This window comes from Papio anubis, chromosome 3 (genome assembly GCF_008728515.1).
Source record: "Papio anubis isolate 15944 chromosome 3, Panubis1.0, whole genome shotgun sequence".
Classification (NCBI taxonomy): domain Eukaryota; kingdom Metazoa; phylum Chordata; class Mammalia; order Primates; family Cercopithecidae; genus Papio; species Papio anubis.
The window spans coordinates 124,080,137-124,097,306 of NC_044978.1; the positions used below are offsets into that span (position 1 = coordinate 124,080,137).

At 39.0% G+C, this 17,170-nt stretch overlaps 1 protein-coding gene and 1 pseudogene across 5 annotated transcripts in view; both read left to right on the forward strand.

Annotated features, from left to right (window-relative positions):
* The first annotated feature begins 1,404 nt into the window (after positions 1-1,404).
* Positions 1,405-3,917, forward strand: LOC101023372 (annotated as a pseudogene).
* Positions 3,918-15,464: 11,547 nt separating this feature from the next.
* LOC116274193 (cilia- and flagella-associated protein 299-like) overlaps positions 15,465-17,170 on the forward strand; it is a 303,800-nt gene continuing 302,094 nt past the window's right edge. For 3 of the 5 annotated variants that reach the window (XM_031664549.1, XM_031664551.1, XM_031664552.1), the window contains exon 1: positions 15,467-16,021. In XM_031664549.1, the coding sequence (XP_031520409.1) occupies positions 15,911-16,021 (111 nt within the window). In that variant the 5' untranslated portion in view covers positions 15,467-15,910. Of the gene's footprint in view, positions 16,022-17,170 lie in introns of all 5 variants that reach the window. The other 2 variants (XM_031664548.1, XM_031664550.1) reach the window with 2 other exon arrangements.

The following is a 17,170-nucleotide window of genomic DNA, read 5'->3' on the forward strand; positions in this document are numbered from 1 at the left end:
TGGATATACTTGAATATCTTTGTATGTGTGTGTAGCAGGGGTGGGGAAGGGCATTTGGACTAAAGTGGCTAAAACACTTCTTCTGATCCCATTTGGCAGAAGGTAAAAACGACTTTCTGTTTGCAAGGATCTTGTGCCTATGGAGCATCAGGCAAGGACATTCTGTTATGCTTCTTAAAAGAACTGGCACTACAGATCCCTTAACTAGAAGTACACAGTCATATGTTTGTGATTGGCAGTATATTCTTTTTTGCCTTTATTTTTGTTTTCCCTCCTCTCTTCATGTATTGGATTGTGGACCTGCATGACTCGGATTTTGTCTTACTGTGTTGCTGAATATGGCTGGAGAAAATGTTAGAATGAGTACTGAAAAAACAACTTACTAGAAATCAGGAGTCCTCCTGGCTTCCATCATTGGTTTTGCCACACTCTCTGGCCTTAGATAAAATTCCTTTCACTCAACTGATATTTTAAAACACATACCATGTGCAGGGTACTGTCTGTCTATATGTCTAGCCTCATTGAATCTCAGTTTTCTCATCTGTAAAATAAAACATGAAATTTAAGCTGTAAACCTGATTGATTATTCTGCCACGATCCAGAGAGCAGAAGTTAACACATTGGACTGTTAGAGTACCTTCCCCCACCATCAGAATTTTTACTCATATCGGCAAATTCCATAGTACAATTACTCACTGAGATGCCCCCTATATCCTTAAGTGGCACTAATAAATTCTAGTAAATGTGCTAAACTAAATTGAAAGTCATTTTAAATGAAAATTGTGTTTGTATATACAGCCTTATAGCAAGGTCACCAGTTGAGCTGTGAAACTGAGCAGCTTATGATAGAGTGTCACAATTCTGAAATGGCTGGAAATTTCTTACAATCTGACTATAAGGGATGTAAGATATTTTCCTATTCTTGAAAGACTGCTAGATTTTATTCCATTAGCTCTTCTATTTTTCAAGGAAAAAAAATGACCAAATGCACCTAGAAAATAATGTGGTTGTAGCCTAGTAGTTGTTGGCTAAAGTTCTTAGTTTTGGAGACAAACAGAACATGGGCCATGAGCCATTTTAAAAACTGTCCTTTGGCCCTGGTTGTGGATGCTTCAGCCTTGCTCAGGGTCAATATGCTTCCTCACAGTGGGAGATGGAGAGAAGTAGTCCTGCCTGCCCCTCCCCCACAACTGTTTTTTTGAGACGGATCTCACTCTGTCATTCAGGCTAGAGTGCAGAGGCATAATCACCATTCTCTACAGCCTCAACCGTCCAGACTCAAGTGATCCTCCCACCTCAGCCTCCCAAGTAGCTGAGATTACAGTGTGTGCCACTACTCCTGGCTAATTTTAAAAATTTTCTTTAGAGTGGAGATTGTAGGGGTGGTCTCACTATGTTGCCCAGGCTGGTCTTGAACTCCTGGGCTCAACCAGTCCTCCAGTCTCAGCCTCCCAAAGTGCTGCATTACAAGCGTGAGCCACCATACATGGCCATCCTTCTATTCTTCTCATTTCTCCCTACCCCAAATCAACATGGATAGGTCTTCATTTGTTCTAAGAAGTGCTGTGCTGTTGTAAGTAGCTTAATTAATCAAACGTATCTTTGATGATCCATTTATTAATTCATGTCTTCTTTCTTCTAGACAGCAAAGGACTGAATTGTGTTAAAACCCACCCTTGCTCAGAAGGCACTTATGAAGAAAACCTCCACAGTGAAACCAAAATTCAGGGGAGATGCGGTGTGAGGTCCGCTCCTGGCCGTGATGGGTGCTCTTTGGCTTCTGTTCTCTGCTGCGCCTGTGGCCACATGTCCCCCCACCCACCACCGCCACTGCCCCCATGCCCATGAAGGGCTGCTCCCCCATTGCCGCACCCTGCAGTTCCTGAGCCAGGGGGAGGTGGTGTTCAAAGACTTGGCGAAGGTCATGACGGTGAATTACAAAACACATGGGGAGCTGGGTGAGGGCACCAGGAAATCTGTGTTTTCAACATATCTCAAATTCAATACAAAATCCCATGAATACAGATCATGATGTTTAAGGACAGGATGTCATCCCCCTTCCTGTCTCCACATCCACCAATACTTACATTCTGGGGAGCAAGTCCTGTTGGATGTGGAGACCAAGAACAATAAGGAGGTTATCGAGTACATCAAAAAATCTTGGGGAAGAATGAGGAAATCCCCAAGAAAGAGGAGAAGGAGAAAAGCAGCTGTCTCACCCAGCCCACTTTGGCCCTGGAAAGTACTGCCTGCAGGATTGTATCTGCAAAGTGGAAGGACAGATGCCCTGCCTAGGCCTGATACCCAAGGAGATGATGGGGAAGTGCAGAGCCACTGTGAAAGTTAGTGCCCAAGACTAACACCCAAGGCCACTGTGCGCTGGGGCGATTGTGACTGACCAATAGGGAGATTGGTATGGGGTTACCTTGGCCCCAGGCAAGCCCTTGGTTCTGTCCTTGAAAACTCTGGAAATCCTTTTGCAATAAAAGGTTCCCATTTACACACCTGTGTAAAAGGGCATGAAGAGAGGAACATCGGCAGCCGGATATCCCTGCTCCTTGAGTAAATAAAAGGCTTTCTAATCACTGCAACAAAACAGCAACGACAGCAACAACAACAACCACAGCAATTCACAACATCCCAGGTTTTAGGCAACAGAATCATCTGGTGGGACTCAGTCTTGATACTTTCCCGTATGTGTCTGCTTGGATTTTTCTCATTTTGGTTACAGTTGCCATCACTTTTATTACCATCCCACTGTTCTTGTACAATCCCTTGCCTTTAGTGAAAGGCCAACTTCTTAAAATACTTTTTTTTTCTCTTAAATACTAAAGTAGAGTCAAGGGGATATAAACAGATTACAAGAAACACAAAAATCATGCTTACCAAGCACTGTTCTGCTATCACTGTTGTTGAAATCTTAAGAAACTTTGAGCTTTCAGTGATCATGTAAAAATAAACAATCATTTCAGCAGGAAAAGGTAGGAATAGGGGCTGAAAGTATTCAGATTCAAAATAACAAAGTTATTTTAAGAAGCAACACTAATGATCTTTGGCTGGAATTTCAGGTAGACTGCCAGGGGAGTTTTGGCTGGCAGGCCTGATGCCCTTCAAATCACACCACATTACAGCCTTCACCTGTGGGTGAAGTTGATCCTGCAGGGCACCATTGGCAGACAGAAGAGAAGCAGTGAATGGATCTTGCTGTCTGTCTGGGGAGACTCAGGCAGGAGTGCCACCCACAGGAGGTTGAGCTAAATGCATTACTTAGAGAAAGGTAAAGCAATATACACAGATGAAAAATACATCCTCAAGCCAGAAGCAACAGTCAACAACACAGCTAAGAAAGTAGGGTAGAATATGGGGCAGAATAGGAGGAATGACAAACTTCACCAGTGACACAAATGTCAGAAGCTGGTTGGAATGAAGTATATAGATCAGGTGAATTGGTTCTAGACCAAACTCCGGAACAGTGATTGGAAGCTGGTAGTTCTCTGATGTCTTGGGTCTAGACCTCATGGATTGAAGAGAGCAACATGACTTAGGAGAAAAAGCAGAAAACCCGATCTTTGTTTAATGCGGTTCATTTCTCACAGTTAACGTCACTGTTTATGACTTGTAGAAAACTGTAATGTATTATCACTGTTCTTCCATAGAGAAAGTAAGACAAACAAATAAATGGAAGAATTAGAATTGAAACTTGATTTTCTAAAACCTAGATCAGCACTTGGGTATTTGTTGAATGTTGGTTTTTCAAAAAGATTGTCTTACTTTTTTCTTGATCAAATCAAAGGATTTAGTACATTTTTATTTGTTAGTATCCACATACCTACACAAAAAGTACATTAGCCTTAAAAAACTACTGATTAGAATTGATTAACATATGGAAGAACAAATCAGTTATGGAATCATGTATATTATAATGGTCAATAAATTATATAAACCTATAATAGTATGCAAATATTTTATAAACATAAAATTATTCTCCTCTCTTGAATAATTATGCAGGTCAATCTTCCAGAAATCAGTGGGAGTTTTACTTTTATTTCTAATTACTTATATTTTTAGCCTGTTTTAAAAGAACAACTAGATTTCCCTCTGTGTATCAATAGTTAAATACACAAGTTTTAGGTTAATTAGGATGATTGCCAATAGTCACATTGTTTCTGATAGCTTCCATTGTAATAGTGCCTCATGGTGATTACTGGTTCTTTAATTTGTGTAAGAAACAATACTCCTTTTTGTAAATTTTACTTTAAGTTCTGGGATACATGCGTAGAACGTGCAGGTTTGTTACATAGGTATATATGTGCCATGCTGGTTTGCTGCACCTATCAACCCATCATCTAGGTTTTAAGCCCCGCATGCATTAGGCATTTGTCCTAATGCTCTGCCTCCCCTTGCCCCCAATCCCGCGACAGGCCCCGGTGTGTGATGTTCCCTTCCCTGTGTCCACGTGAAGAAACAATATTCGTAAACTACATTAAAAACTCAGGAATCAGTTTTATGCTACATGTATGCTTTTCCTGGAATACGTAATATACTGGGAAACATTATGAAAGAACATGGGAGTATAACTGTTTTGCTCTTCAGGGCAGGTATTATCAAAGGCTCTAAAAGTACTCTGCAATCAATTTTTATTGTCAGCCCTTTACAAAAATCCTCAAAGTCCAATAATTGGCTCATAAAACTAAATAGTAAAAGGAAAGGGGAAAATTAAGTATGGTACATTATACATGATATCATAAGTGGAAACCTAATCTATCACTATTAATGCATTTAGTTATTGATAAGCATGCATCTAGAGTCACATTTTAAACCTTTGGTCCTAATGTTGTCACAGACTCACTGGCAGCCATTGCAGTGGTGTTGCTGCCATTGTCTCCTCTGTCTCAATATTCTATCATGGAAATCAGGGATACTAACACTGAAAAACTCTGAGAGAAAACCATTTACAAAGAAATTTGAAATTCTGAGAATAATCAACAATCTTTTTTAACAAATGGCAGTTATATATTGGAGTATTTACAGGACAGTAGATGTTCTGAATGGATATGGAACAGGGGAAGTTTTAGGAGGGTGAGGCAAAAAAAGAATCAGAAGCTGGGAGTGGTGGCTCATGCCTGTAATCCCAGCACTTTGGGAGGCTGAGAGGGATGGATCACCTGAAGTCAAGAGTTTGAGACCAGCCTGGCCAACATGGCAAAACCCTGTCTCTACTAAAAATATAAAAATTAACTGGACGTGGTGGCATGCGCCTGTAGTCCCAGCTACTCAGGAGGCTGAGGCAGGAGAATTGCTTGAACCCGGGAGGCGGAGGTTGCAGTGAGCCAAGATCATGGCACTGCACTCTAACCTATGTGACAGACGAGACTGTGTCTCGAAACAAACAAGTAAACAATCAGAAAAATAAAAACATTAATGAAATCCTGGCAAAAAAGGCAACAACTGGGCACCCTTTAATATGGTCACACAGTACATATTTGTGTTATGTCTATTAAATAAGTTTACTTTTAAAGTACTTACTGTTGAAACACAGTAGGTAGCTGGAATTATCTACTCTTGGTTATTGAAATCAATATATTTGTCAACCACATCATTTGGGCAAGTGATAATAGTATCTATTTATAACAACTTTTCATTTTTATTAATAAATACATTCTGAGATATAGGTATATTTACTGTTCAGATTATTTGGCTAGCATTACCCTTAGTTGTGTCTGAACTTTCCTAAAATTAATACCCATCTTATCCGTTTTTGCATTTGAAAATTAAACTGCTGCTGGTAAATAAATTTATTTTCTACAGTGACAACAGTTAATGTCCTTCTAAGTTAATATATGAAGGAGCTTTTCTATCTCGATAAGTAACATCTTTGGTTCCAAATTAGCCACTTTAATTCCACTGCCACATTGTTTCTTAGATGTCATACCATGTTTTTGGAAAATTTAATTTTACTTACTATGTGACTGGCTGGTCATCCGGGCATATATTCTGGAGAAAAACTTTTAAAACAAAGCCATTCTTAACAGCCAGAATGTAGAAAATAGTCTTATCTTCTAAGTATCTATAGATGAAGGAAAGAGTATCTTCTTGTACTATGTTCTAGGGCCCTACACCTGAAACTGAGTCTTTACGAGAAGATAAAGAAAGTCAGCTGCGGCCCTACTAGCTGAACTGAGTGCAGATACAGATTGCTGTCATAACTGTCCAGAAGCTCCTACCCACAGGCTGAAATGTATCCAAGCAATTTTTATAAGATAGTTTTATTCAAAAATTATCTTCCTATTTATGACTAGTATTTCCATTTCCCGTTTATTTCAATTAGCTGCATGTAAAGCAGTTCTTTTTGAAACTGTCAATATTAGATCCTGGAAGGTAATTAATTCCATCATCTAGTTGTCCATATCTTCCATCTGTAAGGTGTATATGTTGTGTTCTTGCATGTCTGAATGATGGCTTTGAACAGTATACTTGCATTTATTTTTGCATCTCTATGGGATTGTGGTGTGTGTGTGCATTGCGCGTGTGTGTGTCTGTGTCCTGTAATACAGCAACCTGTGGTCTGTTTGTGTCAAATCCTTGAAAAGTTTGGAAAAAGAAAATGAAGAATACAGGTGGGAAAAAAGTGTAATAGGTAAGAGCTGGGAAGTGTATACATATTCAGTATATCTTAGCTATGAATTCACAGATTACTTGGGACTTTATGTTCATTATGCCAGTGTGCTGCATTCTGAGGAGATGGGACATAGTTGCTATAATGGTGTGATGCTGGGAGAGTGCTTGGGAGCAGAAATGGTGATAATAAGCCATTCATCAAGATTTTTATACCAGAATGGCCAATCACAATAGAAAACACTCTCAGACTATAGCTGGCCTGTGGTTTCTTCTGACTACTTTCTATAGTTTCCTTGAGGCACTAAGTGCTTTCTTATGGGTATCAGTGGACTCAGAGAAGCCTATTAGAAATAAATGTAGGTACAGTTGGTGTTCAGTTTCAACAACATTCTCTGATTTTAAATTCCTTTGGGTAGACTTTTAAAAAAAATCAAATGATTAATTTTATAAAATGTTGTTGTCATAATTGTATCTATAATTATAAAATTATATTTTAAATTTTGTGTAGCCTTTTAAAGACTATCAAATGATTGTTATAAAAATTGTTTTCATAATTTTATATATTTGTATTATAAAACTTGCATTTTTTTCGTCATTAAATCTTTACTGAGCGCCTGGTAGGTTCTGGGTGCTGTTATTGATTCCAGCCATATAGTAGTGATCACCAGGCAGACGGTATCTTTACCATATAGAGTGTGCATTCCAGTAAATGAATTTAACCAATATGTGACTAGTATGATGCAGTGGACCATATAATAAGATGTAACGAAGATTAACTTGGTTACTTTGGCCTGGGAGTTTAGTATACGCCCTAAGCTATTCAAACATTGGGGCAGGGAAGGAAGGATGTCATTCTAGGGCAAGAAGATATGACCAAGCATAACAGATTCTGGGAAGAGAAAGAAACCAGCATGACCATCAGGTAGAGTGGGATTGAGGTAGCATGAAGTAAGAGATAAGACCAGAAAACCAGCCAGGGTGACAAGAAATGTAGGGCTTCATAAACCGACGGAATGATTTTGGATTTTATTCTAACTGCAGTGGAAATCAATGAGGATTTAAACGGGAGAGCAACATAATCTGATATGCATTTTTAAATGAAATTCTCTGGCTACTGTGTGGAGTCTGGATTAAGGAAGGAAGCAAAAGGGAAAGTAAAGAAGCCATTTAGGAGGCTATTATAATTGTCTAGGCAAAAAATGATGACTGAGTGCATTGAGATGAAATTAGTAAAAATGGAAAACAGTGAATGGAATATATATATATATGTATGTTGAGAAAGCTAAACTAGCTAATGGATTAGATGTGTAGTGTGAGGCAAAGGGGAGAGTTTATAAATTAGAAGAGGTGTGGGCCCAGGATTTAAGCTCTGGAACATCCAAACATGTAGAAGTTTAGCCAAGGTGGTGGAATTAACAAGTTACGCTAATAAGAACAGGTAGTATGAGTGCAGTATGAGTGTGGTATTATGGAAGCTAAGAGAAGAAGGTATTTTATGAATGACCAGCAAGCTGTGCTTAATGCCACGGAAAGGTCAAGTACATTAAAAGTAGAGGCACATCCCTATGATTTGAAAACTACAAAGTAATTGGCAACCTGGAAAAAAACAATCTTAGTCAGGTGGTGAGGAAAAATTTTGGTTGGAGAAAGCTTAGAAGAGAAGAGGGAGATGAGAAAGTGGTGATGATAAATACAGACTACTCTTTCAATAAGTTTTTTAATAAGGCAAAAATAAGAATGACAGTAATTGAAACAAAACATGGGGTCAAAGGAGTTCACTTCTTTTAAAGACATGAGATTCTAGGATGTGCTTGTATGCTGTTGCGGTGACCCAGAGTGGGAGAAGTGGATAAAGCTAGGGAGAACGTGACTGACAGCAGGATGAAATCCTTGAGAAGGTGAGAGAGGATGACATCCAGAGAATTGGATGACATAGGTTGCATTTGATAGGAATATTATATTCATCATAACAAAGGACTAGATTAATACTTAAGAAAAAGTGTAGATAGGGTTGTATTGAGTGGTTAGGTAGGGGTGGGGATGGAGTAATGCTGAAAGGAATGAGAAATAAGAGAGAAGGAAGATGACCATTTTGAATAGGAAAAAAGATGTGAAATAGACTTGAAAAAAAAAGAAAATAAACCAGTAAGACAGTATGTTACTATTGCAAAGTATGTTGAGACTTGTGGTCGTGAATTAATTTAGTAAAATTCTGTGCTTTCTTCCAGCAAAATGCATGATATGACAAAATTCCACTATTTTCCTCTCTTCTGAGTGATTTCCTGTAGGCTAAATCTGAACACTTGTTGAAAGTTTGAGTTAGAATATTATCACAGAATTTTGAAGCTAGCTGTGCCCTCAGAGGCCATCCAGTCCTAACTCATTGTTTTCCAGAATACAAAATTATTTCCTATTGATTTCTTAAAACACATCATTCTTGGATTCTATGGTATGTCCTTAACACATAGAATCAATTTTTTTCTCATCTATTTTCCACTCTGTACACCAAGCTTGTCAAACTCATAGCCCATGTGCCACATGCAGCCCAGGACGGCTTTAAATGCAATCCAATACACATTTATAAGCTTTCTTAAAACAGTCGTTTTTGCGATTTTTTTTTTTTTTAGCTCGTCAGCCATTGTTAGTGTTAGTATATTTTATGTGTGGCCCAAGATAATTCTTCCAATGTGGCCCAGGGAAGCCAAAAGATTGGATACTCCAGCTGTACACTGTATACATACATACATGTTACCATAGCTCTTGTACATTTTTGTTTTTCTCACTTTATACATTTCATCTCCTTCCCTTCCTTCATTCAGCCAACTACCAGCTCATGTTCTCTTTCTGTCTTCCCTAAATTATAATATCCTTGAAGATTTAAAGAATCAGGTGTTAGTTTTTGGTTGCACTCTCAAAGCCTAGCACAGTTCCTGACTCTCTGGTGACTTTACATTACTGACGTAATTTACATTACTGGTTACTGAGGTAAATAAGTTTTACTTTTGCTTCAATAAGTGACAGTGAGTAGGAAAGATGGATCAAAACATTTTTATTGTGATTAATGAATCTGCAGCCAAAGAATATTTGATATCCCAGAGAAGTAGAGCTGAGCATGAGTTGAATTAGCTCTTAATGGAATTGGCACCACATCCTGTAATGCTTCTCTTAGAAAGTCTAGTGATTTTTTTCCCCTTTCTGTATCTGCTTAGTTGTGGCTGGAGTTGTATTATTACCATGGCTGCAGAAATCCTTGAGTACCTGATGAGCTTTGATATTATACTCAGAAGCTAGAAAGAAGATGTTGGTTTAAAATAGATCAAGCTCTTAGGAATTCTATAGAGATCATGACATATTTTAGAAGAACTGAATATATTCCTCAGAGAGGCAGCCTATTTCCACCTCGTCTCTGGGGTTTTAACGATGTCTCCTTTTATTTTCTCCTAAGATTTTATCTGAATTTCTTTTTTATCCTCAAGTCAGTGCCTCATTATTGAGTTTATTATGTACCAGGAAAGCTTCATTAAAAACCAATCATGCCATTGTATTTCTTATTTTGAGCAGGTAAAACTTGATGTAAAATGAAAATCTTCTGACTTTTGCTTCAGGGTAAAAAATGTGCAGTAAACTTGAAATCAGTCTCTGGCTGTAAAATTCTTTCCCCAAAAGTTTCTTAAGTACATCTCCCCTGCAGCTACTCCCAATTTCAACCTCTCCTTTTTTTCTGTCTCCTCACCTAAGATGTCTTCCTACCTCCCCTCCAGTCATTTACTGCTGTCAGAATAATCTTTAAAACTATAGTTCTGATGATCACTTCTTTGCAAACACTTCTTTTGGCTCTCTTTTGCTTGGAGAGTATGGTTAAAGCTTCTTAAACAGACAGACCACAGCCTGGTCTACTTCTTACTTGCGCTTCTATTTTTCTGCCCTCTTGCATATATCCTGCACTCTAAATAAATTTCCCTCATCATCCTTCCCTGAACATACCTCTCATTTTCTCACCTTGAAACTTTAGCACATGAGATTCAGTCACGTGGACATTTATTCAGAGCCCCAGCTCCCCATCTCAGTACTTCATATTCAGCACAAAGGCCATGTCATCAAATTTTGCATGACAACTTCCAGTTGGAAGTAATTTTTCACTCATCTGAATTTGCATAGTGCTTCAAAATATCTCTTTATCAAAAAGAATTCTGACTTGTGCTATTATTATATTGGTTTTGCTAAGTGCCTTTCTAAAATGTAGGTGCTAAAATTTAGGTTGTTTATCTTAATAAGTTCCTCATACGGATTGTAGTGCCTTTCACCTTGTTTCCAAAAGGAATGACTGAAATATATAGAAAAAGTGTTTTATTCAGCAAATACTTTTGAGGGATCATTATGTTCCAGGTACTATGTTAGATGCTGAAGATATAGTGGTGAAGAGGGTTAACATAATCTTTGCCTTTATATGCATATTTTCTAATAAGCAGTACAGACATTTGTCAAACACTTTACAATAATCAAGATATTGCAACAAATGATAAGGGCATTAGAAAATGCTCTGGGAACATATAAGACACTATATCTCGATCTCTATACTTAGATCTATAATAGGGAGCTAACAGGTAAACGGAAAAAGTGTGTACTGTGAAAGAATGTCCTAGGCAGAGGGAACAGTATGTTTGAGACCCAGCAGCAAAAGAAGTGGAGGCTCCTTTCAAAATTGAAAAAGGTCTGGTGTGGCTGGAACATGTAACGTGTGCAGTAGAGGGTATCAGATGAGGGTCAGGATGTGGAATGTCTTGTAAGCCATGTCAAAAAGACAGAACAAAATTGTATTTTATCCTAAGGGTAATGGGGAGCCAATGAAGGTTTTTAAAAGAGGCCTAGTGAGATCCGTGATTTTAAGCAAACACTACATTGTGAAGAGTGGAATGGAAAGGGGTCAGAAGAGTATAGGGAAACCAGAAAAGATGATATTCTTGGAGTTTAGGTGCCAAATTGTGGCGTAGGCAAGGAAGCAATGTCAGTTAGGTTGGAGAGAAATTTAAGCCTTCAAGAGAAGTACTTGAGAGATGGAAATAACAGGTCTTACATTTCTGGGGTGACGGAGAGGTAAGGTTCAAGACTTCTTCCATGTTTCTCACATGGACAACTAAGAGGAGAGGAACCTGTGTGTTGAAAGAGGGAACACTGGAGGAGGAACAAGATTAGGAGGCACAAAAAGAGGAAAAATTTCATTTATACATGTTATACATCCAAATGGCATCTGCTAGGCAGTAAGATATGTGATTGGAAGAGTGACCTGGTTAATTATATAGATAGAGGAACCATATGCATGTAAGGCAGTAAGTAAAGCAATGAGTGTGGGTGAAAGTTCCAAGTAACAAAAGTGTAGAGTCAGCAAAGGGTCTAGGAGAGAACCCTGAGACTCGCCAACTTTTAAAAGCGAGGTAAGGATAAAAGGAGCTAGCAAAGAGAACTGAGAAGAAACAGCTAATGGCAAACCAACCAACCAACCAATCAACCAACCAACCAACCAACTGACCAACCTCAGTGCAAAGTAATGTAACGAAAGCTAAGAGAGAATTTTGAAGAGAAGGGAGTGGTCACAGGGTGAAATGCTGCTAAATGTCAAGCAGTATGAGGACAGAAAAAATGTCTATTGGGCATAATGGCAAAGATGTCATAACTGACTTTGGTGAAAATAGTGGAGCAGTGAGTAAAAACAGACCAGAAAATGTTGGGCAGAAAGTGGAAGGTAAGGAAATGGAGATAGTGATTGTAGATAGCTCTTTCTAAGAGCTTTGCTATAAAGGGCAAGGAAGCCTATAGCTAAAGTTGCCTGTGGAGGTGAGGGTGGGTTTTGGGATCATTTGCTTATTTTTAAAATGGGAAAGGAGCTGGGGTGGGGAGGGAGAGATAAATTAACAACAAGAAAGAGAGGGAATAATTAAAGTGAGAAACCTTGAGAAGACAGAAGGAGATTGAACTTGTGAGCTGAAGGTATGGGAGGAGGTAAATCTCTTCCTTTACACAATGGAAGAAGTAAAACGTTGATATGAATGTGAATAAGCTTGTATACAGTATTTGACTGAGGGAAATCTACTGTGATAACTTCCTTCTTTTGGGTATAAGAGTTAAGTTTATCTGCTTTGAGAAAGGATGATATAAGATTAAGGAGAGAGGAGAAAGTGGAAAAAGCCATAGTGGAAAATAAGAGTGAATCGAAGAAAAAGATAACATAGTAGATTGTAGGGCAATGCTGGGCACCTGCTTGCAACTGGCAGCTGCACATTTATTGTGGTGGCCATCTATTCACATGTGCTATATTCTGATTGTTTGTCCATTCAAGGGGAGTGGAGTTTTAGGGTAGAGGCTAATTTCCATGTAGCCAAAAATCTTGAGGGAATTTTCAGTGAGGTTGTTGGTAATGCCTTAGAGAGCCACAGAGAGCCCAAGTTTTTCTCTGTTCCAAAATAGTGGTTGTGGTGATCATACCCATCATCTATCCCATTGCACACTAGTAGTTTTCCATCTTTATCAGCTGCAGACATCTGTCAACCCCAGTCCTTGGAGGAATTCCATCTTATACTTGTATTTCTCTCTTCTGGAATTTTCCCTTCACACTGTCAGTGACAAGGCAGGAGCAAACTACTGGATTATGACACATGAACACATTGTGTCTCCAGGACAGAGAAGCAGTGGAACCAGAACTCCAGCATCCTAGAATAACTGAGACTGTGAGGAAGTCCAGTGATCTCATCACAAGAAATAGCTCAAGTAAATTTAGTGTCACCATTATTACTAAGTGCAAAAAAGCTCTCCTTGGCTGATGATTAAGCAATAGCCCTCATCTGCCGTCATAGATACTTAACAAGCAGTTGGGCAACACCAGACACAAATCTCTTGTCCTAATAGAGTAAGTATATATATATTTTTCCTACAATTTGATAACATATTAATAGAACATCTTAATAGAACCTCAAGTTCTTATTTACATAATAAGCAAAACATTCCCTTCCTATCATGTCAACAAACCAAAGTATGTTTTCCTTTCATTTTCTCAACTATCATAGTATATTGCCAAACATTTTGGAATATAAAAGTGTAGAGCTTAATTTGAAACTCTTTTATATACTTCCACCAAGTAAGTACCTTAAATCTGGCATATATTTTGTTGTTCTTACATAACATATGTTTCCGCTCTCTTACATGTTGGAGTTTTATTATGAATACATAATCCTTCTTTGTCCTTTTGCAAAGAATGGAATTTCTGGGATTGGTGTTAAATTCCAGGTTTCAGTCTTTAAAAATCTTAGACTTGAAGTAAGAATGCATGTTATCCAAAATAAAGTATTTCTTGATCATAACAAAGGCCTTGCAATGAAAAGAGAAGCTTGCTGAAACTTACTGATTTCTTTGTTGCCACCCTTTCATGTAATTTCTCAGGCACAGGTCTGGAAGTGGTTCTGAAGTTAAATTGAAAGTTTAGAAAAAGACAGTTGAGTTATGCTTACTAGTAATTGTAGCCTTACTGTGAGGAACAAGGATCAGTTTATGAATGTTCTCGATATTAATAGAGAAGCTGATTTGTTGAAAATCAGCCTCCGTGCTTTGAGTTAGAAGACATTTCTAGACTCATTGACTGAAAATAATGTCCTGATTGTTTAAATTTAGATGCTGTAGAGATTACTTCATCAAAGAGATGTTGACCAAATGGCAAATTTAATGAGGTTTCTCTAAAAAATGCACAATCACAATTGATCATAATAGAACAATATATAGCCAAACCATGACCTCACATTTTACTAACATATAGATCCTTTTCATTAAAGTGCTCTATTTTAATAAACCCAAACATTCTCTAGATGCTTTACTGTTTCTTAAAAGTGATGAAATCTTGATACAGGAGGATTCTTCTGCCTCAGCCTCCTGAGTAGCTGGGATTACAGGTGCCTGCCATCACGTCTGGCTGATTTTTGTAATTTTAGTTGAGACAGAATTTCACCACGTTGGCCAGTCTCATCTTGAACTCTTGACCTCGTGATCCACCCACCTCGGCCTCTCAAAGTGCTGGGGTTACAGGCGTGAGTCACTGCACCCGGCCTATTATTACTTTTGATGGGTTACCAGTGTCCAGGGTTTTATCTCCTTTTTATTTTCCCAAATTCAATAATTAAATTGCATTCAAAAATAAGGCCCCAAATATCTTTAAAAACATGTCAGAATACATTCATTAAACAAAAAAAAGTTAGTAGCACCCTAAAGATTGTGTCTGTATCACTTAAAATTTGCAATTCATGACATCCTAATTTTTAAGATGACCTTTTTAAATTAGGAAAGCTAACTGAAGTATCTTACCAGATGTTTTCATTAAAATTTTGTTAGTAAATCTGTGAAAATCTTCAAGATGAATAGAAACGGACTTAGAGAGCAACAGTTAAAGGCTTAGAATTGTATTATATGCTAATTCCCAAGGATGGTTTATAAAATATTAAAATCCAAAGATTGGTTCTGAATATATTTTGCCAGCTGCTATGTTGGATTACTTTAAATTCATATTTTAAGAACACAATACTGTTCTGAAGAAAACCAAAAATCTTCAGTAAAAGACTTTATTTAATAAGATTTCACAGATATTTTATTCTTTAAAAAGGGCAGCTTCAACACAGCACAATTTTTCAACTGTGCTAAAATAGTAAAATAAGTGAAAGCAAGAACTTGGTGCCAAAAAATGTCTCCGAAGATATTTTTTTGATTGAGTTTCTTTCCTTTGGGAATTTCATCAATTGCTTCTTGTACACAAACATTAGCAATAATTTACCTTTGTTATAACTTTTAAAATAATTTAACAAAATCATTATTTTATTATTGTCCTTGTCACAACACCATTTTGATAGACTGATTTTTGAGATAACTCTTTTTGCAAAATATCTCGGTATTTTTGTCTTGCATAACATTGTTTTAGAATGCAATTGGGAGCTGATTCCTAATATTTTGTCTAAATATCTAGGCAGTGTCACACTTTTTAACTTTGGATTGCAGTTTTCACCTCTCGGGTTGCTCAACAGTTCAGCGAAGTCTGAGTCGGTGGATGGGTATCTGACCTGAACTTAGAGTGGGTAATTCCAGAAAGCTTTCTGGAGTGTGTGGCAGAAGCCAGACACTCTGCAACAAACCGCCGGGGGGTGGGATTAACGTCCGAAGCTCACACCGGCTTCAACTGATTGGCAGGAATGAAGTGGGTGGAACCTCCTGCCCCTGCCCTCCTGCTTCCGTTGCTAGGGACGCTTCGGCCCAGGATACCACCATGGATCAGGAAGAGGGTCTGAAGGCCTTGGACAATATTGTCACTCAGTTCAACACCTATGAAGATTTCCTGGACTCGCAGATCACTACTGTGGACTTGTACTACCTGGAGGTAAGGGCGGAGCGCGGCAGAGTAGCCGGCGCCCCGCGTCCCTTGGTCCCTCCTCCAGTCCCCGCTTCGTGGGCTGGTCGCCCCCTGGCGCTGGACCGCACAGCTGTCAGGCTCCGCGGTTTCGGGACGGCGACACTAAAGCCGCTGGCGAGGTGAACTGCCAGGTCCTTACCGCCCCGCGCTCCCCCGTCCGGACAGAACTTGGGCCCCTCGAGTCACCCAGCGCAGAAACACGTGCGGGCACACTCACTGGGGAGCCATGAATTTGTGCTTCTCGGTGTCCCCTGCCTCCTCCCAGCCCACTCCCCTTCCAAAGCCGCTCTCTGCGAAGAAGGAGGCCTGCTGAGAAGTCTCCGGCTGTGATCTAGGACGGACACCTGTTTCTCCCTGCTTTGCCAATTGGTATACTAAAGAACAGAAGATGGTATCTTTACACCAATTCGGTGTTATATTGGGCATTTGGGTTCATGAACTTCACACTAATTGATTCTGAAAGTACAGACATATTCCTGATTCATGTTTATCGAGTTGATGATCACAACCAATTTTGATAGTAAAACTATACACACAAAAAAGGCGCGAAATTGGACCTAATGGGTTGCTTTCCTCTGCCCAATAGCCAATCTCCCCTCCCCAACTACTCCCGCTGCAGGGTGGTGGGGGACAGAGTGGAGTTCTAGTCCTCTGCCAGGGGAGAACCCGGACGCGCAGGAATTAACAAGCCACCGGTAGTGGGAAGCTGGGAAGTGGACGATGGCTCCCTAAGTCCCAGTATATTCCTAGCCAAACTCCCACCAGGCCCACTAAATGGACACTCACCTGGAGATTCGGCTGTGCTCGCCGTAGAACCCAGAATTGCCCTATCCTTATTTAGGCTAGAGAGAACAAGCGCCACTAAGTGGTGAAATGCCACATCAGTTTGGGAAGGATTTGCATCCTGTCACCAACTCCTCACACTTCTGAACTGCAATAAAGTAACTGCATTTTAGTGGATTGACACTTTTGGATTTCAAAGATTGGTTACAGTGGCGTTTCACTTAAATATGGATTACAGGTTTCAAAAGTGTTGTTCTTCAGTACACTTAAAAAATAAATGTAGGTGGTATTTCCAACATAGCTCCTGGCTTCGAAAGCAAAATTTTAAAATAT